Here is a 24,252-nt window from a genome sequence, read left to right as displayed (position 1 = left end):
GAATCGGATTCCGAGGTCCCAAGCCGAGAAATGAATTTTTGAGTGAAATTGTTTTCTTGAAATAATTAAGGAAATTGGAAATGAAATTTGGTTAGAAGACTATGGTATCGGGCCCGTATTTTGGTTCCGGCACCCGGTACAAGTCTCATACATGTTTTGAACCACTCCTGTAAAGTTTGGTTAAAAACGGGCGTCGTTTGACGTGATCCGGACGCAAATTGGGATATTGATGTTTAAAGGGAAATCTGAGAAATTTCATTAATCTTGAGGCTTAATTCGATGTTCATGATGTTATATTGATGATTTCATCACACGAATATGTTCGTGGGGTATTTTTGAGGTAGTGTGCATACTTGGGTTAGAGCTTCGAGGGCTCGAGTGAGTTCCGAGTAGGTTCCGGGATGTTGTAGGCTTAAAAGATCAGATGTTGCAGGTTCAGGAAAATATTGCAGGCCTCTGAACCCTTTTGCACGGCCTACGAGGAATCGTGTGCGGCCGCGGAGGGGCCAGCGCAGCCGCGGTCGCCTTTGCGTGGTCCGCGGTGGGAGTTGTGCGGCCGCGGTCGGCTTAGCGCGGTCCGCGGTGGGGGCTTTAGAGGGGTATAAATTCACGTGAATTTCAGTTATTTTTACACTTTTCAAAACCCCAAAACATAAGAGGCAATTTTCTAAACAATATTTCTTATCCAAAACGATTGGTAAGTAATTTCTAACTCATTTTCTTCACTCTTTAACATCTTTTAACATGATTTCAACTTAAAATCAAATATTTTCATGGGGGAAATTGGGTGTTTTGAGTAGAACCTAGGTTTTTTCTAAAATTGGGGATTTGGACCTCAATTTGGGGCCCGATTCCAAAACAAATTATATATTTGGATTCGTGGGGGAATGGGTAAACGGGTTTTGGTCCGAACCTCGGGTTTCGACCACGTGGGCCTGGGGGTGATTTTGATTTTTTGAGTAAAACTTTGGGAAAAATCATCTTCATGCATTGGGGTTGATTTATTTAGCACTTATTGATGTAATTAAGTAACTTGTGACTAGATTCGAGCAGATTGGTGGTAGAATCAAGGGGGTAAAGGTATAATTGAGGCTTGAGTGGTGTTCAAAGCTTCGAGGTAAGTGTTTGGTCTAACCTTAGCTTGAGGGATTAGGAGTTGAGTCTTATTTGCTACGTGCTAATTGTCGAGTACGATGTATAGGCATGGTGACGAGTATCTATATGTTGGTGTCTAGCATGACCGTGAGCTTATATTGCGCATATTCTGATTTTGTTGTATCTTCCATGCCTTAATGATGATTTCTATATATTGTAACAAGCATGTGAAAGAAATTATGATCCTTAAACTTCGAGGAGCATTGGCTCGAGTTATAATACGAATTGTGAAAGGATACGAGATGATTGAACCCCTATGGAGTGTTGGCTCAAGTGGTAAAGTGAGATAAGAAGTGAAAGTGAAAGAAAGAGAAAGAATTATTAAATTGCTCCCTTGACGGGATGCTGAGAATATTGATATTGTTCCCTTGCCGGGATTTAGCTGTTTAATTGTATTCCCTTGCCGGGATTTCTACCATTATTTGTCTACTCCCTTTCCCCTATGTTTGTGATTGTTGTTTGGGTGAGGAAGAGTGTTAAAGCACGAAGGGTGATGTCGTGCATCGTTTGCTATTGTGAGGAAAGAGTGTAAAGCACGAAGGGTGATGTCGTGCACATTTTTATTATATGATTGCTTTGGTGAGGACGAGAGTAAAAGCACGAAGGGTGATGCCGTGCATTTGTTGGTTTCTGATTCCTTATTGAAATCCGAGTCATATTGTTTCTTTCATTACTTGTTGTTATTTGATTTACTTCGAGTTTATACATTCCCTTACCCTATTTGTCTTGTGATTGTTGTTTGGGTGAGGAAAAGCGTAAAGCACGAAGAGTGATGCCGTGTATTGTTTTTGGTGAGGACGAGAGTAAAAGCACGAAGGGTGATGTCGTACAAATTGTTGACTTGTGATTCTTGTTGATATTCTGGCTTTGTTGCTTCTTTCTTTATTAAGGATTCTATTTGAAACTGTTATCTCCCCACAGCATGTTTCCCCTTCCTACATTTATTGGTTATTTTTGTATCTCTTTTCCGCTGTATATATATATATATATATATATATAAACTGCACAGGTTTATTTGGAGTCTGGTCTTAGCCTTGTCACTACTTCGCCGAGGTTAGGCTGGACATTTACCAGCACATGGGGTCGGTTGTGCTGATACTACACTCTGTGCTCTTTGCACAGATCCAGGTCTTGGACAGCAGTAGTAGCGCGGAAGCTAGCCTTCAGTCCGGTGAGACATCGAGGTAGCCTTGCAGGCGTCCGCAGGCCCAGCGTGTCCTCTATCTTTTATTTCAGTCTGTTATCTCATGTTTTCAAGACAAACGTTTATATTTTTCTTTCAAACGGTTGTATTTAGTACTCTTAGAAGTTCGTGAGTAATGTGACACCAGTTCTTGGGTAGAGGCATATGTTGATTTTCGCATTATTGTTCAGTCTCTTAAATTTACGTCTTCCGCATATTTATTTAATTCCGTTGCTTTCATGTTATCACTGACAATTGTTAAAAGAAGTAATGGTTAATGAAGTAAGCAGTTAAGTATTGGCTTGCCTAGCTCACATTAGTAGGTGTCATCACGACTCCCGAGGGTGGGAAATCCGGGTCGTGACAAAACCAATAAAGGAATATAAGGAAAGCCATAATTCAATTATCAACAAGAATTAGGAAAATCAAGGACAAATGCACGGCATCACCCTTCGTGCTTTTACTCTCGTCCTCATCATCAGAATAAATATAAACTGCACGGCATCACCCTTCGTGCTTTTACTCTCATCCTCACCAAAAAATTAATATAATTGGCACGGAATTGTACATCGTACGGCACGGCATCACCCTTCGTGCTTTATCACTCTTTCATCACCATATGAATAATGTAAATGTGCACGGCATCACCCTTCGTGCTTTATCACTCTTCCTCACCCAAGCAACAATCACAAAGCAATTTGGGCAAGGGAAAATCAAAAATATCACAATAAAACCCCGGCAAGGAAAACAATATCATGAATAATAACGTCCCGGCAAGGGAGAGAATATCAAAGCAACAACATCCCGGCAAGGGAGATAATATCATCAACCTCTTCTCTTTTTCACATTTACTTCACAACTCGATTCACAATTTGAGCCAATGCTCTATAATGTTCAACAATTCTATTCTTAACTAGAGCCAATGCTCTACAATGTTCAACAATTCAATTCTCAACTTGAGCCAATGCTCTACAATGTTCAACAATTCAATTCTCAACTTGAGCCAATGCTCTATAATATTCAACAATTTTATTCTTAACTAGAGCCAATGCTCTACAATGTTCAATAATTCAATAATACTTCCACAAGTCATATTCCTCAATAAGAAACTATCATATAGAGCATATACAATATGAAATGGAGTCAGATTAATCAAAGTATAAAACTCACGGGCATGCTTGACACCAACGTATAGATACTCGTCACCATGCTTATACGTCTTACTCAACAAATAACACATAACAAATAGGACACAACTCCTAATCCCTCAAGCTAAGGTTAGACCAAACACTTACCTCGCTTTGCAACTAATTCAAAATTCCAACAAGCCTTTGCCTCGCGAATTCGTCCGAAGCTTCAAATCTAGTCATAATAATTCAATACACTCAATATAAATTGTACGAATTAATTCCATATGAATTTACATATTTTCCAAATTAAAATCCGAAATTTAGCTCAAAATTGCCCGTGGGACCCACATCTCGGAACCCGACGAAACTCATAAAATCAGACAGCCCATTCCGATATGAGTTCGACCATAAAAAAATTATCGAATTCCGATATCAAATGGACCTTCAAATCCTAAATTTTCATTTTTGGAAAGTTTTACAAAAACTTCAATTTGTTTCATCCAAATACGAAAAAACGATGAATATTGATATAGATTCATGAAATGTAATCACTTCCGGATATAGAACACTTACCCATGTCAAAATCGTGAAAAACCCCTTTGGAATCGCCCAAATCCGAGCTTGAATGACCAAAAATGGAAGAATTTTGAACCCCCTTCGATTTTTACACTGCCTAGGGGTATTTTAGGGATTTTTACGAGTGCGGTCACGCATCTGGCTGTGCTCCGACCGCGCTCACAGGCAGAAACATTTCGAATATGCGCGGTCGCGCATCTGGCCGCGCACCTGGGCGCGCATATGACACAGGTCCAGTAAAATAGTCATAATTTTCTATATACACCTCCAAATGACAAACGGTTTGATTCTCTGGAAACTAGACTCAAAGAGATTTTATTTGATAGATTGTGCATCACACAACTCGTTATATCCATGTAGATATGCTCGTCCAAAGTGAGGTCTTGTGCGTACTCATTTGCAAATTTTGTATATTATGTAATTTTCCAACTTGTCTTAGACTTAGAACTTTCCTTAGACCCCATATATCTTATAGTACGCCTTGTACACTTGCTATCACATCCAATTGGTATTCATAATGGTAATAGACCTCTTCCACACATAAAATAATATAATTAGAACACGTCAACTTTCTTATATCGCCAAAATGCGCTGAATTGTCATGTGGACTTCCAAATCCAAATTCGGACACACGTCTAAGTCTGAAATCACCATACGAAGCTATTGACATAATTAACATTCCATTTCGGGGTCGTTTACTCAAAAGTCAACTCTCTGGTCAACTCTTTCCATTTGACCTTCAAAATAAGATTTTGTTTTTTTTCCTTTAAATTTAACTCTGAATCTTACGAAAACCAAACTCGACCATACATGCGGTTCATGATGCATATTACAAAGCTTCTCAAGGTCTTAAGCCGCTGAACAAAAATGCTAATTCCTAGAACGAAAATTCGGGTCGTTACAGAAGACCTAAGGGTCCTTCATGAAGAAAGTTATACTTCATCTTCTGAAGAAGAGCAAGAGTCCTGTAATAAGGGTCAATGCTCAAATCATTGTTGTAATACCGACGATGAACTTTTTAATATTTACTCCCAATTTAGGGACTTAAAGATCAATGTCCTATCTAATGACAATTTGATTGATCTACTAAGGGTTATTAAAGACTCTGAATTAAGGTCCCAACTAATATATAAAATTCCTACGAGTCCAAAAGTAGGAACAGAGGTGGAAGAAATTCCATCTCAAAAAGGACCTTACACCATGTCTGAAATCAAAAAAATGGTGAAAAATAAGTCTCAGCCTGAAAGGCTTGCTACTGTCCAAGATTTAAGTACTGAGATAAGTTATCTCAAGAAAGAAATCTCGGAATTAAAAGCTTCAAATGTAGCTTTAGATGAAAAAAATTTCAAATTAGAAAATTCTAGGGTGATTAATACAGATCCCAGTATTAAGATTACTGAGATAGATAATATTGCTAGTTCTTCAGAAGAAAAAACTGCTAATACTTTACTAGCAGTAATGGATTTTCCTAAAGATGAATCTCTAGAAAAATTACAATATTTTATCACCCAAAAGATTTTAATAAAAATAACTCTTTTAATTGACTACAATTTCAAAAAAGAGTTTGTCGCTTTATTTGATAGTGGAGCAGATTTAAGTTGTGTAAAAGAAGGAGTTATACCCTCCAGATATTTCCATAAAATAACTCACCGTTTAAAAAATGCTAGTGGTGGTGCAATGGGTATTTCATATAAATTACCTAGGGCTTATATTTGCCAACAGGACACCTGTATCCCTGAAAGCTTTGTTTTAGTAAAAGAGACTGATAGGGAGGTAATACTTGGTGTTTTATTTTTTATTAAATTAATGCCTTTTTTATATTGGGATACAAAAAGTTTTACTGGTACTTATAATGGTAAAAGTATCACTTTTGAGTTTATAACTGAGTCAGTCCAAAGATTTTTGAATGAGATTATTTCTAATAATATTTCTTCAAAAGTCAATCAAATTGAACTTTTGAAAAATGAAATTTGTTCCATTACAATTGAACAGGATTTAAAAAATCCTAAGTTAGTAGAAAAAATCAATTTTCTCAAAAACCAATTTTCTACTTCTATTTGTGGTGACCATCCGAATCAATTTTGGAGTAGAAAGAAGCATATTATAAGTCTTCCTTATGAAGAAGACTTCTCTGAGGATAATATTCCTACCAAGTCTTGACCTTGTCAAATGAACTCCGATTATGTGGAGTTATGTAAAAAGGAAATTGATTCCTTACAACAGAAGGGTTTAATTAGACCCTCAAAGTCCAAATGGTCGTGTACTGCTTTCTATGTTAATAAGCATGCTGAATAGGAACGAGGAGTTCCTTGATTAGTCATTAATTACAAACCCCTTTATAAGGTGTTAAAATGGATTAGATACCTCATCCCTAATAAAAAGGATTTATTAGATAGATTACATGATGCCATCATATTTTCCAAATTTGATTTAAAATCAGGATATTGGCAAATTCAGATATCTGAATCTGATAGATATAAAACTGCTTTCAATGTGTCAATGGGTCAATATGAATGGAATATTATGCCCTTTGGTTTGAAAAATGCTCCATTTGAATTTCAAAAAATTATGAATGATATTTTCCTTCCTTATACAGACTTCATAATTGTTTATATTGATGATATTCTAGTATTTTCAAAAAATATAGAATCTCATTTCAAACATTTAGATTTATTTAAAAAGATTATCATCTAGAATGGATTGGTTATATCAAAAGTTTGAAAAATGATTATTTTTCAAACTTTTGTTAGATTTCTGGGTCATAACATTGAGAAGGGTAGGATTATTCCTATAAGTAGAATTATTGAATTTACTTCTAAGTTCCCTGATATAATTACTGATAAAACCCAGCTTCAGAGATTTCTAGGAAGCTTAAATTATATTTCTCTTTTTTATAAAGGACCTTGCTAAAGATACTGCTCTTCTTTATGAAGGACTAAAGAAGAACTCCAAAGCTTGGACTGACAGTCATACTGAAGCAGTCAGGAGAATTTAACAAAAGGTTAATAACCTTCCCTGTTTAACTCTCGCCAATCCCACCTGGGCAAAGGTTGTGGAAACTGATGCCTCTGATATTGGTTATGGCGGGATATTAAAACAATGTTCTCCAGTAGATAAATAAGAATACCTTGTTCAGTTTTATTCTGGTAAATGGAATAACGCCCAGAAAAATTATGTGATTGTCGTTAAAGAAATTCTTGCTATTGTCAAATGTGTTATGAAATTTCAGACTGATTTATATAATCAAAAATTTCTTATTAAGACTGATTGCCAAGCAGCAAAGTTTATCTTTAATAAAGATTTTAAACACGATGTTTCTAAACAAATGTTTGCAAGGTGGCAAGCTTTATTAGCCCCTTTTGATTTTGAAATTATATACAAAAAAAGGTCTGATAATACCCTTCCTGATTTTCTTACAAGAGAATATTTGAACTAATAGTTCTCCATTTGTCTCTACAGATTATGAGGCCTGAATACAGACCTCCTCGGCAACGAGGAAAAGGAAGGGCATCTACTAATAATAGAGAGAGTAATACTCTCGCCCAAATTCAAAATCAAAGGCTAATATTCGCTAATCTGACACAAGGTAATATCGAACATCCGTTATACAAGGAATTCATGGATTTTATACAATCCAAGTAAGATGAAGGTACATCATCTAATGTACCAACCTATTCCTCAGTTATATCAGAGCATAGTAATGAAAATTTTGAGTTTTATACTCAAAAAGAAACAAAAGAATTAATAATTCTTTTGGAACAATCCGACCTTAAATGGAAGGATAACCCTTGGCAAATAATAGCTAGGTATTTTGATACAATGTCATACGCTACTCCTGCTTATAAATACAGGATGCACTATGAGATTATACTCTCAACAACAAGATCCGCTGAAATTCAGCACTTTTATCTTGCTAATACCAGAAAAACTTATAGTTTTTCGAAAATCATTCTTAAAAAGGTTATACCTTCTGATGAATGGGGTATCAGTACCCTCAAGGATCGTGAATATACACATCCAGACCAAACAATTTCGGTCAAATTTAATTATTGGGACTATGTTAAAAGTTTTAATAAAACTTTCCTTTATGAAAATCCTAATAGGAAATATTCTTGGTTTATTAAACTCTGTCCTAATATGTTTGGACAGCAAATCCCAAATTGGTTCTTCAAATGGTGGAAGTTATACGGTCCATCATTAGAAATACTTCCAAGCCTATTTAAAAGCTTAATTCTCAATGGGTAGATATATCTCCCCAAATTATTTCATTACAAAAAGATAATATCTTTTATGAGGGCATTGCTGCCATGTACTTTTTCATAGAATTTTCTATCCCGTGGATAATAAAATGGGATGTACAATTTGGTTATACCAGTGAAGGAATTCCCTGTTTAAATAGAATCTTTTATCACAAGTTTTGGACAAAATTACTCCAGTCCAATCAGCAAGGGAAGTTATATGGTGAAGAGTTAATCCAACAAATACAGGCTAAAATAGAGGCCTATGTCAAATTAGACAGAACACATGTTGCAGAGGAAAAATTCAGTCCTTTTGAAATAATCACAAAGAAGCTCCAAATTAAGAAAGGGGTTATATCAAATAAAGAGATCATTGCCTCGTATTTTGAAGAAATAAAAAAGGATCTAGCAAGAAATTTTGAAACGACAATTAGAGATGATATCTCTATGGCCTCCATTGGAAGCACTTCAAATGACGAAGTATGTATAGCAGGTGAAGCTCAAAGCCCCTCAGACACAGAAATCAATATTGAAGAAATTGAAAATTTTCTTACAAAGCTAAAGGAAAATGTCGAAGAATCTTCGGAGAAAAATGACAAAGGAAAAAGTAAAGTCTGAATTATTGAAGGCCCCATCAGAAAAATTATTGGGGTAATAAAGACAACTTTAATAAAGTAAAGGGTCCCTCCATTATTGAAGGGAATCTGCTTTTATAAAGCAATTTGTCCGTTTGTAATTATAGAACTTTATCTTTTTATCTTGTCGGCCACACCTGTAATTATTTTGTTGGCCAGTTCTACTTTTTAGTTTTGTTTGTTTGTAGACTGATCCATTATATAAGGATCATTTTCCATTCTTTAGAGGCAGGCGTTAGCCAAAGTATAAGCTCTGCCTTCTCTCTAGTCTCTCACTCCACTTGTAAAGAACCTCTTCTGTAATATTTTTCATTTTGAAAGAAAATCAAAAAGGTCGTCTGACCACAACTAAGAGTCTCTGGTCTGGTACTGTTCTTCTCCTTCTCTCTTCTATTCTTGCGGTACTGTTAGCCTAAATGATAGGCTAAATAGGTAAGTGCTAAACTTGGTTCTCGAAGGTTATTTACTATGCATGCTTGATAGTTAGGAGTTCATTGTGTCAACCCGATAGGGTTTTGGGTTAAGAACTATATAGACCAGGCAGTTACCAATCTCGACAGTAGACCTTGGTTAGGCCAACCTAACTGGTGGGGCTCGTAAACCCGTTTAGGCAAGTGGCCGTTGAAGGGTATTATATATATATACTTACACTATACTATGCACTAAGTATTAGTGCATTAGCTAATATTATATCGAATATAGCTTATATAATATATATATATATATATAGCTTAAATTGAATTAAAATCCTTACTATATATATATCGAATATAGCTTATATGTATATATATATATATATATACACACACACACACTATACTACATATGTACATAATTTTAAATTGAATTAAAAGTAATTTAATTTTTTTTTTGAAATAGCGACCAACTTTGGTCGCTATTTTGGTCAAAATAGTCAAAACTTATTTTGCTATCAATATAGCGACCAAAGTTGGTCGCTATTTCTAAAAACAATGTCAAAATCGGGTTTCCCCTCCCATTCTCTTATTTTCTTCAAAACAATTCCCCAAACTCTCTCTTTTCTCTCTCACACTCAACCCCCCCCCCTCCGACTCCCAGTAGCAGTGGCGCCACCGACGCTCACCGACGGCAACAACTCCACCGCCGGCGTCCTCCGCTGCCCTGGTAGGTTTCTCTCTCCTTTCTTTATTTTTTTCGAAATACACTGATTTTGTTTAATTCCTCCTAGTTTGATTTGTAAAAATTAATTATTCTTAGCTAAATTAAATCTATGATAATTTTTAGTATCTAAAATATTTAGTTTTACCTACTAATTTGGGGAAAAATGGTTTGAATAGAAGAAACCTTAAACCCTACTAATTCCTATTAAATTTGTTATGTGTTGTCTTAAATTTTGCTAGTTAGAATCTAGGGTTTATGATTTATTCTTGTGAATTGAACTTTTAGGGTATGAATTGAATTTTTCTGTGACAACCCAAAGGGTCATCACCTATTTTTCTTACCCATTATGTGCTTCCGAGGCCTTGAAAACCTCATTTAGAGTCGCTACGATTTGTGTGCGCAGTCTGGGCGCGTAGCCGGAAAGCTTAAATATGAAATTCTGTGAAAAATGTTAAGTCTAAATGAATAAATTTGACTTCGGTCAACATTTTGGGTAAACAGACCTGGACCCATGATTTGACGGTCCCCGAGGGTCCATAGGAAAATATGAGACTTGGGCGTATGCCCGGAATCGGATCCGAGGTCCCTAGCCCGGAATTGGAAACCGAGGTCCCTAGCCCGAGAAATGAATTTTTAAGTGAAATTATTTTCAGAAATTTTTTAAAGAAATTTGAAGTGAAAACTGATTAGAAAGCAATGGTATCGGGCCCGTATTTTGGTTCCGACACCCGGTACAGGTCTTATATATGACTTGAGTCATTCTTGTTAAATTTGGTTAAAAACGGACGTCGTTTGACCTGATCCGGACCTTAATTGAGAAATTTGATGTTTAAAAGAGTTTTGAGAAATTTTATTGATCTCGAGGTTTAATTCGATGCTCGTGATGTTATTTTGGTAATTTGATTACACGAATATATCCGTAGGATGTTTTTGAGGTTGTGTGTATACTTGGGTTAGAGTTTCGAGGGCTCGGGTGAGTTTCGAGTGGGTTCCGGGATGCCTTGGGCTTAGAAAGTCAGATGTTACAGGATCAGGAAGTTGCAGTCTCTGAACCCTCTAGTGCGGTCCGTGAGAAATCGCGTGTGACCGCGGAGGGGCCAGCGCGGCCGCGGTCGCCTTTGTGCGGTCCGCGGTGGAGGTTGTGCGGCCGCAGTCGCCTTTGTGCGGTCCGCACAGGGGGTCTGAGAGGGGTATAAATAAATGGGAATTTCAGTTATTTTTCACTTTTTCAAAACCACAAAACATAAGAGGCGATTTTTCAAACAACATTTTCTCTCCAAAACGTTGGTAAGTGATTTCTAACTCATTTTCTTCACTCCTTAACATCTTTTAACATGATTTCAACTTCAAATCAAAGATTTTCATAGGGGAAATTGGGTGTTTTGGGTAGAACATAGGTTTTCTAAAATTGGGGATTTGGACCTCAATTTAAGGTCCGATTTCAAAACAAATTATATATTTGGATTCGTGGGGGAATGGGTAATCGGATTTTGGTTCGAACCTCGGGTTTCGACCACGTGGGCCCGGGGGTGATTTCTGACTTTTAGGTAAAACTTTAGAAAACTCATTTTCATGCATTGGGGTTGATTCATTTAGCACTTATTGATGCAGTTAAGTAACTTGTGACTAGATTCGAGCGGATTGGTGGTGGAATCAAGGGGTAAAGCTATAGTTGAGACTTGAGTGGTGATCAAGGCATCGAGGTAAGTGTTTGGTCTAACTGTAGCTTGAGGGATTAGGAGTTGAGTCATACTTTCTACTTCCTTCTTGTTGAGTACGACGTATAGGCATGGTGATGAGTATCTATACGTTGGTCTCAAGCATGACCGTGAGTCTTAAATGGAAAGTTGTTGTGTTCTTAAATGACACTTGGGTGCTTTACTTAATGATCTTCTATGATTGAGCATTTTCAATAATTGAACTGAGTACAAGTTGAGTTGAAGTTGGCTATAGCTGATTCTCCTTTGCCGGGATGACTAATTCAATATTGTTGTTCCCTTGCCGGGAAAATTATAACATTGTTGTGTTCCCTTGCCGGGAAGTTATTATATTATTTATGTTCCCTTCCCGGGATTTCTTGTGATTGTGTGATGAAATGTAAAAGGGAGTGGGTGGTACACCTCCACAAGATATAATAAAATGGGAGCGGGTGGTACGCCAACCACAAGATATAAAAATGGGAGCAGGTGGTATGCCTACCACGAGATATAATGAAATGGGAGCGGGTGGTACGCCTACCACGAGATATAATGAATGGGAGCGGGTGGTACGCCTACCACGAGATATAATAAAATGGGAGCGGGTGGTACGCCTACTACGAGATATAATAAAATGGGAGCGGGTGGTACGCCTACCACAAGATATACTGAAATGGGAGTGGGTGGTACGCCTACCACAAGATATGAGAAATGGGATCGAGTTGCACGCCTGCAGCAAGATGAAACTGAAAGTGAAAGTTGCCTTATTTCTCTTTATCCGTGTTAGAAGTTAAATTGTAGTTTCCTAACTATTCTTTGATATTCTGTTTTATCTGCTACCCCCGGAGCATGGTTCCCCTTTCCCAGCTTTGATTGCTTATTACCTGTTTACTTTTCTGCCATATAGTATATAACTGCACAGGTTTATCTTGAGTCTGGTCCTAGCCTCGTCACTACCTCGCTGGGGTAGGCCAGACACTTACCAGCACATGGGGTTAGTTGTGCTGATACTACACTCTATGCTCTTTTGCACAGATCCAGGTCTTGGACAGCAGTAGTAGTGCGGGAGCCATCTTTCAGTCCAATGTGACACCGAGGTAGCCTTACAAGCGTCCGCAGGCCCGGCGTCTCCTCTATCTTTATTTCAGTTTGTTATCTCATGTATTCGAGACATAGAGTTTATATTTTTCTTTCAAACGGTTGTATTTAGTACTCTTAGAAGTTCGTGAGTAATATGACACCAGTTCTTGGGTAGAGGCATATGATGATTTCCGTATTATTGTTCAGTTTCTTTAATTGATGTCTTCTGTACATTTATTAAATTCCATTGTTTTCATGCTATCCCTGATAATCATTAAAAGAAGTGATGTGGTAATGAAGTAAGTTGTTAAGAATTAGCTTGTCTAGCTTACATTAGTAGGCGTCATCACGACTCCCGAGGGTAGAAAATCTAGGTCGTGACAAGTTGGTATCAGAACTCTAGGTTACATAGGTCTCACAACTCACGAACAAGCTCAGTAGAGTCTGAGGGATCGGTACGGAGACGTCTGTATTTATCCCTTAGAGGCTACAGAGTTAGGAAAATCTCACATTTGTTCTTTCTTGTCGTACGGATTTGTTCCTCAAATGCTAATTGGATTTCTACTTTGTTCTCTCGCAGATGGCGAGAACACACGCTTCCTCATCTACCGCTCAGCAAACCGAGCCCCCAGCAGCAGCTCCTACTAGGGGCAGAGGCCGAGGCCGTGCTAGAGACTGAGGTAGGGGCAGAGTTCAGCCCCGAGCAACAGCACCAGTGGCGGAGCCTCAAGTTGATTTTGAGGAGGAGGTTCCGGCCCCAGCAGTTCCGGTAGGCCCAGCTCAGGCCCTAGAGGGGTTTATTGCTACCCCAGTTCTTCAAGACGCTCTGGTCCGATTGGTGGGCCTCATGGAGAGTGTCACCCGAGCAAGTTTGCTTCCTGTAGCACCAGCCACTTCTCAGGCTGGAGGAGGGGTTCAGACTCCTGCCACATGCACTCCGGAGTAGGTAGCTCCTCAGATTCAGACTCCAGCGGTTCAGCCAGTTGGAGTAGATCAGACCGGTGATGGAGCGGCTATGTCTTCCAAGGCTTTGTACAGGCTGGATAGGTTCACCAAGCTCTTCACTACTACTTTCAGCGGTGCTTCTTCTGAGTATCCCCAGGATTTCTATATAGCTGTCACGAGGTTCTCAGGAACATGGGTATTGTTGAGACCAATGGGGGTCGATTTTGCTACATTCTGCTTGTCTGGATCCGCCAAGACTTGGTGGAGGGATTATTGCATAGCTAGGCCAGCCGGGTTGCCATCTTTGACTTAGGAGCAGTTTACAGTATTGTTTCTGGAGAAGTTTCTCCCCGTTACTCAGAGAGAGACCTACCGGAGGCAGCTCGAGTGCCTCCAGCAGGGTTCCATGACGGTCACCCAGTATGAGACCAGGTTCATCGACTTATCTCATCATGCTCTTGTCATACTTCTTATCGAGAGAGAGAGAGGGTGAGGAGGTTTATTGACGGTCTTATTCAGCCGATTCGTCTTAGATGGCCAAGGAGGCCGGGAGTGAGATCACTTTTCAGGAGGCGGCCAATATGACCTGCAGAGTTGAGATGGTTCTGTCACAGGGAGGTGGTCAGGGGTCGGATAAGAGACCCCGCCATTCAGGTAGATTCAATGGTACCTCGTTTGGAGGTAGAGATTCATATGGTAGAGGCCATCCTCCTAGGCCCTTTCAGTCAGCTCTTCAGGCTTTTCACGGTGCTTCAGGTGGCCGTGGTCCTCCGATTCAGTATTCTGATCAGCAGTCCTTTAGTGCACTACCAGCACCTATCATTGCACCACCACTTCAGAGTTTTCAGGGTCGTCAGCCCCAGCAGCCGAGGGCTTGTTTTACTTGTGGCGACACGAGGCACATTGCTATGTATTGCCCTCGGGCTTCGAGCAGTTCTCCGCATCAGGCTTCCCGTGCTATGGTTCAGGCACCAGATGTTCCACAGCCCGTCCAGCCAACTAAAGGGGGGGTAGAGATGCTAGAGGTGAAGGTAGAGGTTCTAGAGGTGGAGGCCATCCAGCAGCAGTCCGTCCCAGAGAGATAGTTCAGGGTGGTGGGGCCTAGCCCCGATGTTATGCTCTCCCAGCCAGGCCCGAGGCTGAGGCTTTAGATGCAGTTATTACATGTACGGTTCTAGTTTTTGATAGAGATGCTTCTGTGTTATGTGATCCAGGGTCTACATACTTGTATGTGTCATCTTATTTTGCACCGTATCTGGTCATACCTAGTGATTCATTGAGTATTCCTGTTTATGTGTCTACGCCGGTGGGTGATTCTATTGTGGTAATCGAGTCTATCGCTCTTTTGTAGTTGTGATTGGGGGTCTTGAGACTCGTGTGGATTTGTTGTTTCTAGACATGGTCAAATTCGATGTCATATTGGGGATGGACTGGCTATCACCTTACCATACTATCTTGCACTGTCACGCCAAGACTGCGACCTTAGCTTTACTGGGTATGCCTCGTTTAGAGTGGAGAGGGACTCCTGGTCATTCTACCCGTAGCGTCATTTCTTATGTGAAGGCTCGGCATATGGTCAAAAAGGGGTGCTTGGCCTATTTAGCTTATGTTCGTGATTCTAGTGCGGAGGTTTCCTCTATTGATTCTGTGCCCGTGGTTCGTGAGTTTCCTGAGGTATTCCCTTCAGACCTGCCAGGTATACCGCCCGACAAGGATATTGACTTTTGCATTGATTTGGCTCCGGGCACTCAGCCCATTTCTATTCCGCCATATCGTATGGCCCCGCCTAAGTTGAAAGAGTTGAATGAGCAGTTGCAGGACTTGCTTGAGAAGGGTTTCATTAGACCCAATGTTTCGCCTTGGGGTGCACCAGTGTTGTTTGTTAAGAAAAAGGATGGTTCGATGAGAATATGCATTGATTACCGGCAGTTGAACAAGGTTACCATCAAGAATAAGTATCCAAAGCCGAGGATCGATGATTTGTTCGATCAGCTTCAACGTGCCAAGGTATTTTCAAAGATCGACTTGAGATCTGGCTACCATCAATTGAGGATTAGGGCATCTGATGTCCCTAAGACAGCTTTCTGCACTCGATACGGGCATTATGAGTTCTTAGTCATGTCATTTGGGTTGACAAATGCCCCAGCGGCTTTTATGGATTTGATGAACCGAGTGTTCAGGCCTTATTTGGACTCGTTCGTGATAGTCTTCATTGATGATATTTTGATATATTCCCGCAGCCAGGAGGAGCACGAGCAGCATCTCAGAGTGGTTCTTCAAACTCTGAAGCATAGTCAGTTATATGCTAAGTTCTCGAAGTGTGAGTTCTGGCTGAGTTTAGTTGCATTTCTGGGTCATGTTGTATCAGCAGAGGGTATTCAGGTTGATCCGAAGAAGATTGAGGCAGTCAAGAACTGGCCTAGACCAATATAAGCTACAAAGATTCGGAGTTTCTTGGGATTGGCAGGCTACTATTGTCGGTTTATGGAGGGGTTCTCATCTATTGCAACCCCGATGACCAGGTTGACCCAGAAGGGTGCCCAGTTTAGATGGTCGGACGAGTGTTAGGCGAGCTTTCAGAAGCTCAAGACAACTCTGACTACCGTACCGGTGTTGGTTTTGCCCACAGGTTCAGGGCCTTACACAGTTTATTGCGATGCTTCCCGTATTGGGCTTGGTGCAGTGCTAATGCAGGATGGCAAGGTCATTGCCTATGCTTCGAGGCAGTTGAAGATTCATGAGAAGAACTATCCGGTCCATGATTTAGAGTTGGCAGCCATTGTTCACGCATTGAAGATTTGGAGGCATTATCTATATGGCGTGGCATGTGAGGTGTTCACTGATCACAAGAGTCTTCAGTATTTGTTCAAGCAAAAGGAGTTGAATTTAAGGCAGAGGAGATGGTTGGAGTTGTTGAAGGATTATGATATCACTATCTTGTATCACCCGGGAAAGGCCAACGTGGTGGCCGATGCTCTGAGTAGAAAGTCAGCCAGCATGATCAGTCTTGCTTATATTCTGGTCGGTGAGAGGCCGCTTGCGTTGGATGTTCAGGCTTTGGCCAATCGATTTGTGAGATTGGATATCTCTGAGCCTAGCCGAGTATTTGCTTGCACGGTCACTCGATCTTCATTATTGGAGCGTATCCGTGATCAACAGTTTGATGATCCCCATTTGTGTGTCCTTAGAAACACGGTGCAGCGTGGAGGTGCCAAGCAAGTTACCTTAGGTGATGATGGAGTTTTGAGATTGCAGGGGCGAGTTTGTGTGCCTAATGTGGATGGGCTTCGATAGTTGATTTTAGAGGAGGCCCATAGTTCCCGGTACTCTATTTATCCAGGTGCCGCGAAGATGTATCAGGATTTGCGGCAGCATTATTGGTGGCGTAGAATGAAGAAGGATATTGTTGCATATGTGGCTCGATGTTTGAATTGCCAGCAGGTTAAGTATGAGCTTCAGAGGCCTGGTGGATTGTTTCAGAGGATTGAGCTTCCCGAGTGGAAGTGGGAGCAGAGCACTATGGACTTTGTTACTGGACTTCTGCTGACTCAGAAGAAGTTCGATGTAGTTTGGGTCATTGTTTACAGGCTGACCAAGTCAGCGCATTTCATTCCTATGGCAGTCTCCTATTCATCCGAGAGGTTAGTTGAGATCTATATCCGGGAGAATGTTCGCCTTCATGGTGTGCTTGTGTCTATCATTTCGGACCGAGGTACGCAGTTTACCTCGCATTTCTGGAGAGCAGTTCAGCGAGAGTTGGGCACTCAGGTGGAGTTGAGTACAACCTTTCATACCCAAACGGACGGTCAGTCCGAGCGGACTATTCAGATTCCGGAGGATATGCTCCGAGCTTGTGTCATTGATTTTAGAGGTTCGTGGGATCAGTTTTTGCCTTTAGCAGAGTTTGCTTACAACAACAGCTACTAGTCGAGTATCCAAATGGCTCTTTATGAGGCTTTGTATGGTAGGAGATGTCGATCTCCGGTTGGGTGGTTTGAGCCGGTGGAGGCTCGGTTGTTGGGTACGAATCTGGTACAGGAGCCCTTGGACAAGGTCAGGATCACTCAGGAGAGGCTTCGTACGGCTCAGTCTAGGCAAAAACTTATGCAGACCGCAAAGTTCGAGATGTGGCTTTTATGGTTGGTAAGCGGGTATTGCTCCGAGTGTCGCCTATGAAGGGCGTGATGAGATTCGGGAAGAAGGGCAAGCTTAGCCCTAGGTTCATTGGTCCATTTGAGATTCTTGATTGAGTAGAAGAGGTGGCTTATAGACTTGCATTACTGCCTAGCTTATCAGTCGTGCATCCAGTATTTCATGTGTCCATGCTTCGAAAGTATCACGGCGATCCATCCCACGCGTTAGATTTCAGTACTATCCAGTTGGACAAGGACTTATCTTATGAGGAGGAGTCGGTGGCTATTCTAGACCTGCAGGTCCGTCAGTTGAGATCGAAGAGCTTTCCTTCGGTTCGTGTTCAATGGAAAGGTCAGTCTCCTGAGGCATCGACCTGGGAGTGTTCGATATGCGGAGCCGTTATCCTCATTTATTCCCCAACTCAAGTACTTCCTTCTTCTGTCCGTTCGAGGACGAACGGTTGTTTTAGAGGTGGAGAATGTGATGACCCAAAGGGTCATCACCTATTTTTCTTACCCATTATATGCTTCTGATGCCTTGAAAACCTCATTTAGAGTCGCTTCTATTTGCGCGCGTAGTCAGGGCACGTAGCCGGAAAGCTTAAATATGAAATTCTGTTAAAATGTTAAGTCTTGACTTTAAAATGAATAAATTTGACTTCGGTCAACATTTTGGGTAAACGGACCCGCACCCGTGATTTGACGGTCCCGCAGGGTCCGTTGGAAAATATGGGACTTGGGCGTATTCCCGGAATCGAAATCCGAGCTCCCTAACCCGAGAAATGAATTTTTAAGTGAAATTGTTTTCAGAAATTGTTTAAAAAAATTTGAAGTGAAAACTGATTAGAAAGCAATGGTATCGGGCCCGTATTTTTGTATCGACGCCCGGTATAGGTCTTATATATGACCTGAGACATTCCTGTGAAATTTCGTTAAAAACGGACGTCGTTTGATGTGATTCGGACCTTAATTGAGAAATTTGATGTTTAAAAGAGTTTTGAGAAATTTTATTAATCTTCAGGTTTAATTCGATGCTCGTGATGTTATTTTGGTAATTTGATTACACGGATATGTTCATAGAATGTTTTTGAGGTTGTGTGTATACTTGGGTTGGAGTTTCGAGAGCTCGGGTAAGTTTCGAGTGGGTTCCGAGATGCCTTAGGCTTAGAAAGTCAGATGTTGCAGGTTCAGGAAGTTGTAGTCTCCAAACCCTCTAGTGCGGTCTGCGAGAAATTGCGTGCGACCGTGGAGGGGCCAGCGCGACCGCGGTCGCCATTGTGCGGTCCGCGGTGGAGGCTGTGCGGCCGCAGTCGCCTTTGTGCGGTCCGCACAGGGTGCTGAACTGCAGGTCTTCAGGGAGGCCTGTGCGGCAGCGGTCCATTTGATGTGGTCCGCACAGGGGGTCTGAGAGGGGTATAAATAAATGGGAATTTCAATTATTTTTCACTTTTTCAAAACCCCAAAACATAACAGGTGATTTTTCAAACAACATTTCCTCTCCAAAACGTTGGTAAGTGATTTCTAACTCATTTTCTTCACTCCTTAACATTTTTTAACATGATTTCAACTTCAAATCAAAGATTTTCATGGGGGAAATTGGGTGTTTTGGGTAGAACCTAGGTTTTCTAAAATTGGGAATTTGGACCTCAATTTGAGGTCCGATTTCAAAATAAATTATACATTTGGATTCGTGGGGGAATGGGTAATCGGGTTTTGGTCCGAACCTCGGGTTTCGACCATGTGGGCCCGGGAGGTGATTTCTAACTTTTGGGTAAAACTTTAGAAAGCTCATTTTCATGCATTGGGGTTGATTCATTTAGCACTTATTGATGCAGTTAAGTAACTTGTGACTAGATTCGAGCGGATTGGTGGTGGAATCAAGGGGTAAAGCTATAGTTGAGACTTGAGTGGTGATCAAGGCATCGAGGTAAGTGTTTGGTCTAACCCTAGCTTGAGGGATTAGGAGTTGAGTCATACTTTCTACTTCCTTCTTGTTGAGTACGACGTATAGGCATGGTGACGAGTATCTATATGTTGGTGTCAAGCATGACTGTGAGTCTTAAATTGAAAGTTGTTGTGTTCTTAAATGACACTTGGGTACTTTATTTAATGATTTTCTATGATTGAGCATTTTCAATAATTGAACTGAGTACAAGTTGAGTTGAGGTTGGTTATAGCTGATTCTCCCTTGCCGGGATGACTAATTCAATATTGTTGTTTCCTTGCCGAGAAAATTATAACATTGTTGTGTTCCCTTATCGGGAAGTTATTATATTATTTATGTTCTCTTGTCGGTATTTCTTGTTATTGTGTGACGAAATGTAAAAGGGAGCGGGTGGTACGCCTACCACAAGATATAATGAAATGGGAGCGGGTGGTATGCCTACCACAAGATATAATAAAATGGGAGCGGGTGGTACGCCTACCACAAGATATAATGAAATGGGAGCGGGTGGTATGCCTACCACGAGATATAATGAAATGGGAGCGGGTGGTATGCCTACCACGAGATATAATGAAATGGGAGCGGGTGGTACGCCTACCACGAGATATAATGAAATGGGAACGGGTGGTACGCCTACCACAAGATATAATGAATGGGAGCGGGTGGTACGCCTACCACGAGATATAATGAAATGGGAGCGGGTGGTACGCCTACCACAAGATATAATTAAATGGGAGCGGATGGTACGCCTACTACGAGATATAATGAAATGGGAGAGGGTGGTATGCCTACCACAAGATATACTGAAATGGGAACGAGTGGTACGCCTACCACAAGATATGAGAAATGGGATCGGGTTGCACGCCTGCAGCAAAATGAAACTAAAAGTGAAAGTTGCCTTATTTCTCTTTATCCATGTTAGAAGTTAAATTGTAGTTTCCTAACTATTCTTTGATATTCTATTTTATCTGCTAGCCCCGGAGCATGGTTCCCCTTTCCCAGCTTTGATTGCTTATTACCTGTTTACTTTTCCGCCATATAGTATATAACTGCACAAGTTTATCTGGAGTCTGGTCCTAGTCTCGTCACTACCTCACCGGGGTTAGGCCAGACACTTACCAGCACATGGGGTCGGTTGTGCTGATACTACACTCTGTGTTCTTTTGCACAGATCCAGGTCTTGGACAGCAGCAGTAGCGCGGGAGCCAGCTTTCAGTGCAGTGTGACACCGAGGTAGCCTTGCAAGCATCCGCAAGCTCGGCGTCTCCTCTATCTTTATTTTAGTCTGTTATCTCATGTATTCGAGACAAACAGTTTATATTTTTCTTTTAAACGGTTGTATTTAGTACTCTTAGAAGTTCGTGAGTAATGTGACACCAGTTCTTGGGTAGAGGCATATGATGATTTTCGTATTATTGTTCATTTTCTTTAATTTAAGTCTTCCGTACATTTATTAAATTCGTTAAGGATGTGTTAATGAAGTAAGCTGTTAAGGATTGGCTTTCCTAGCTCACATTAGTAGGCGCCATCACGACTCCCGAGGGTGGAAAATTCGGGTCGTGACATTTTCGGATATAATCCTAACTTTTAGGTTTGAATTATAACCTTGAATATTTGTTATTTCTAGTTTTTATTTCAATTATACTTTGTATTGTCTTGATAGTTTAGTTAGAATCTAGGGTTTAGGATATGAATTGGACTTTTAGTTTATGAATTGAACTTTTAATTTATAAATTGAGTATTTTAGGATATGAATTGGACTTTTAGTTTATGAATTGGACTTGTAGTTTATAAATTGTAATTTTAGGATATGATTAGAACTTTTAATTTATGAATTGGACTTTTAGTTTATAAATTGAAGGAGCAAATTTTCAATGAATTTAAGGTATAAATGTTCTTTTAAGCAGTATAATTATTTATATTTATGATATTTTCATCTAATATTTAACTTTTGAAATACAAAGTAAGTGTGTATGGGAACATTGCTATAGAGCGGACGTGGCTGCAAATTTTCATCTCAAGGCTCGCAAGCGGTTGTCACATACTTTCTCCAAAGCTAGAAAGTTGAACCAGAAGCCTGACTGGTTGCTTCAGAATTTATGGGATGATTTGCAAAGGCAATGGCTTACTGCAAAGTTCTTAGAGAAGAGCGAAAAAGGAAAGAAAGCTCGCGCATCTGAGAAGGGAGGATCCTTACACACTGGAGGTGCGATCAGCCTAGGGATAATAAAAAGAAGAATGGTACGTAATTGCTTCATTTATTTTAATTTTCAAAGTATATCTATTCTATTTATTAATTAAAATTTATGAGTTTTCAGGAAAAGAAGTTGGGGCGTCCGATGAACCAAGATGAGCTATTCAAGAAGACTCATATTGTGAAGAAGAAGAAAGAGACGGATCAAGAAAGGTAGATCGAGGGACGAGCCTCGACAATACATGTAAGTTTTCACTTTTCATTAAGTATTTTGATTTACTTTTATATAAATTTTGAAATACTAATTCAATATAATTTTTCTTATAGGGTCGCTTCACAACTGAAGTGGAGGAATTCATACGCAGTCAACCACCTAATGAGTCGGGCGGGCCAATCCAACCTTCGGAAGAGGATGCTGAAAGAATGTGGGCGGAGGCTGTAGGCGGTCCAAAATGGGGGAAGGTATACGGGCTTCCTACTAAGAAATTCCATCGCTATAAGTGTGGAATGCAAGGAATAGGGACTTCCTCGCAAGCCGAGCAACTTAATGGGGAGAGCCTCTCCGCTACGCGGGAGACTGTGACAAAGCTCACATCCGAGCTAGAAGCGGCCAAGGAAAGAGAAAAGCTTAGAGATGCTCAGTACATTGGCGTGATCGCTCAGTGTCAGGGCATGCTAGAGCAGCTCAAATCTCTCCTAGCTTCTAGAGGTTTGCTGATTCCCCGGTCTCGTGAATCATCGCCAGAGGCTCGCCTTCCCCGTGCTCGTTCCTCCCGTCCTCCCCGTGATCGTTCTTCCCGTCCTAGACAAGTAGACTCTTTTGGATACCGTCTTCCTGATGAAAGTTCATCAGACGGTGATGATAATGATGTACAAAACACTCATTGACTTTTATACACTTTGAACTAGACAAATAGAATCGATTTTCGAATGGGCTTTTAATAAGAGTTAACTTAGTTTGGTTAGCTTAATGTGGTAGTTTTATTGAACTTTATACTTTGTTGGTTTTAATGTTGGTTTTGTGTTGTTGTTGTTGTTGTATTGTTGTTGGTATTGTTGTTGTTGTTGCTTGTAATAGAGATTTGGTATGACTGGCAGGTGGTGTAGCTGCCAAAACAGACAGTTTCTACCTAAATAATACCCAGAAAAGCGACCAAAGTTGGTCACTTTTTAGTCGCTTTTCTATTAAAAAAAATAATTTTCTGGGCAATAGCGACCAAAGTTGGTCGCTAATTAACCCAGATTTCTCAAAAAGCGACTAACCTTGGTCGCTATTCCATTAAAAAAAATCTGGAAATATAGCGACCAACTTTGGTCGCTTATATTTAAAAAAAATTAAATTCCTGAAATTAGCGACCAAAGTTGGTCGCTTATTTTTAAAAAAAATTAATAAAAGAGCGACCAACCTTGGTCTCTATTTTCAGATTTTAAAATATAATATTTGGATTAGAGACCAAAGTTGGTCGCTTTTTTATGATTAATAATAAATAAATAAAAACGTATTTTACCTTTAGAGACTAACTTTGGTCGCAAAAATTATATTATTAAAATATTAAAGCGACCAACTTTGGTCGCTATAGTCTTTACCCGGAATATTTGGTCCTTTAGCGACCAACTTTGGTCCCTAAAATAAAGGGACCGGCAATATTGCGACCAGGCATGTTTGGTCGCTTTTAGGCCTATAAGCGATCAACTTTGGTCGCTTTTTACCGGATTTCTAGTAGTGTAATCGCGACTTATTGGATCAAATTGCCAAAGCCAAATATATTTTCAAAACAACCAGCTGGACAAGAATGGGTGAACTTGAGAAGATCTGGTGGAAGAGGTCTGAACTCTCTTTTAGCTGGGTTCCACATAGCCATATGTGAATCTTTGAGCAACAAAAATAAGCCATCAACAGGACCAATAATCTCATCTAGCTCTACACGAATCTGTAAATTATTAGGCTTTTCAGGAATCAAACCGGGTAATATTTTATCGGGCAACACATGAATAGTGGTGCCGGATTGTGAGAGATCATCGCCATAAATAGCTATTAAGAGACAGGTAGGGTTTTCCTGAAGGTGTTTTCTAACAAAAAAAGAGCTTGTAATAAGAGAGTACCAGTTCCTGCACACACATTTGAATCGTAAAAGAGATTTCACGGGCAGCCTCGCAAATATCTCTGTTATCAAATCATCAGGCCAATTAGAATACTCCAT

General features: G+C 40.2%; 1 protein-coding gene across 1 annotated transcript; it reads right to left on the bottom strand.

Moving 5' to 3' along the window:
* Positions 1-23,787: 23,787 nt before the first annotated feature.
* Positions 23,788-24,252, bottom strand: LOC104217432 (putative F-box/kelch-repeat protein At1g12870). Its single transcript, XM_009767686.1, has one exon. The coding sequence runs from the start codon at positions 24,250-24,252 to the stop codon at positions 23,788-23,790; it is 465 nt and encodes a 154-aa protein (XP_009765988.1).

The sequence above is a fragment of the Nicotiana sylvestris genome, chromosome 4 (assembly GCF_000393655.2).
Source record: "Nicotiana sylvestris chromosome 4, ASM39365v2, whole genome shotgun sequence".
Classification (NCBI taxonomy): Eukaryota; Viridiplantae; Streptophyta; class Magnoliopsida; order Solanales; family Solanaceae; genus Nicotiana; species Nicotiana sylvestris.
The sequence above is the reverse complement of the archived record's forward strand: the minus strand, read 5'-3'. Positions and strand labels throughout refer to the sequence as shown.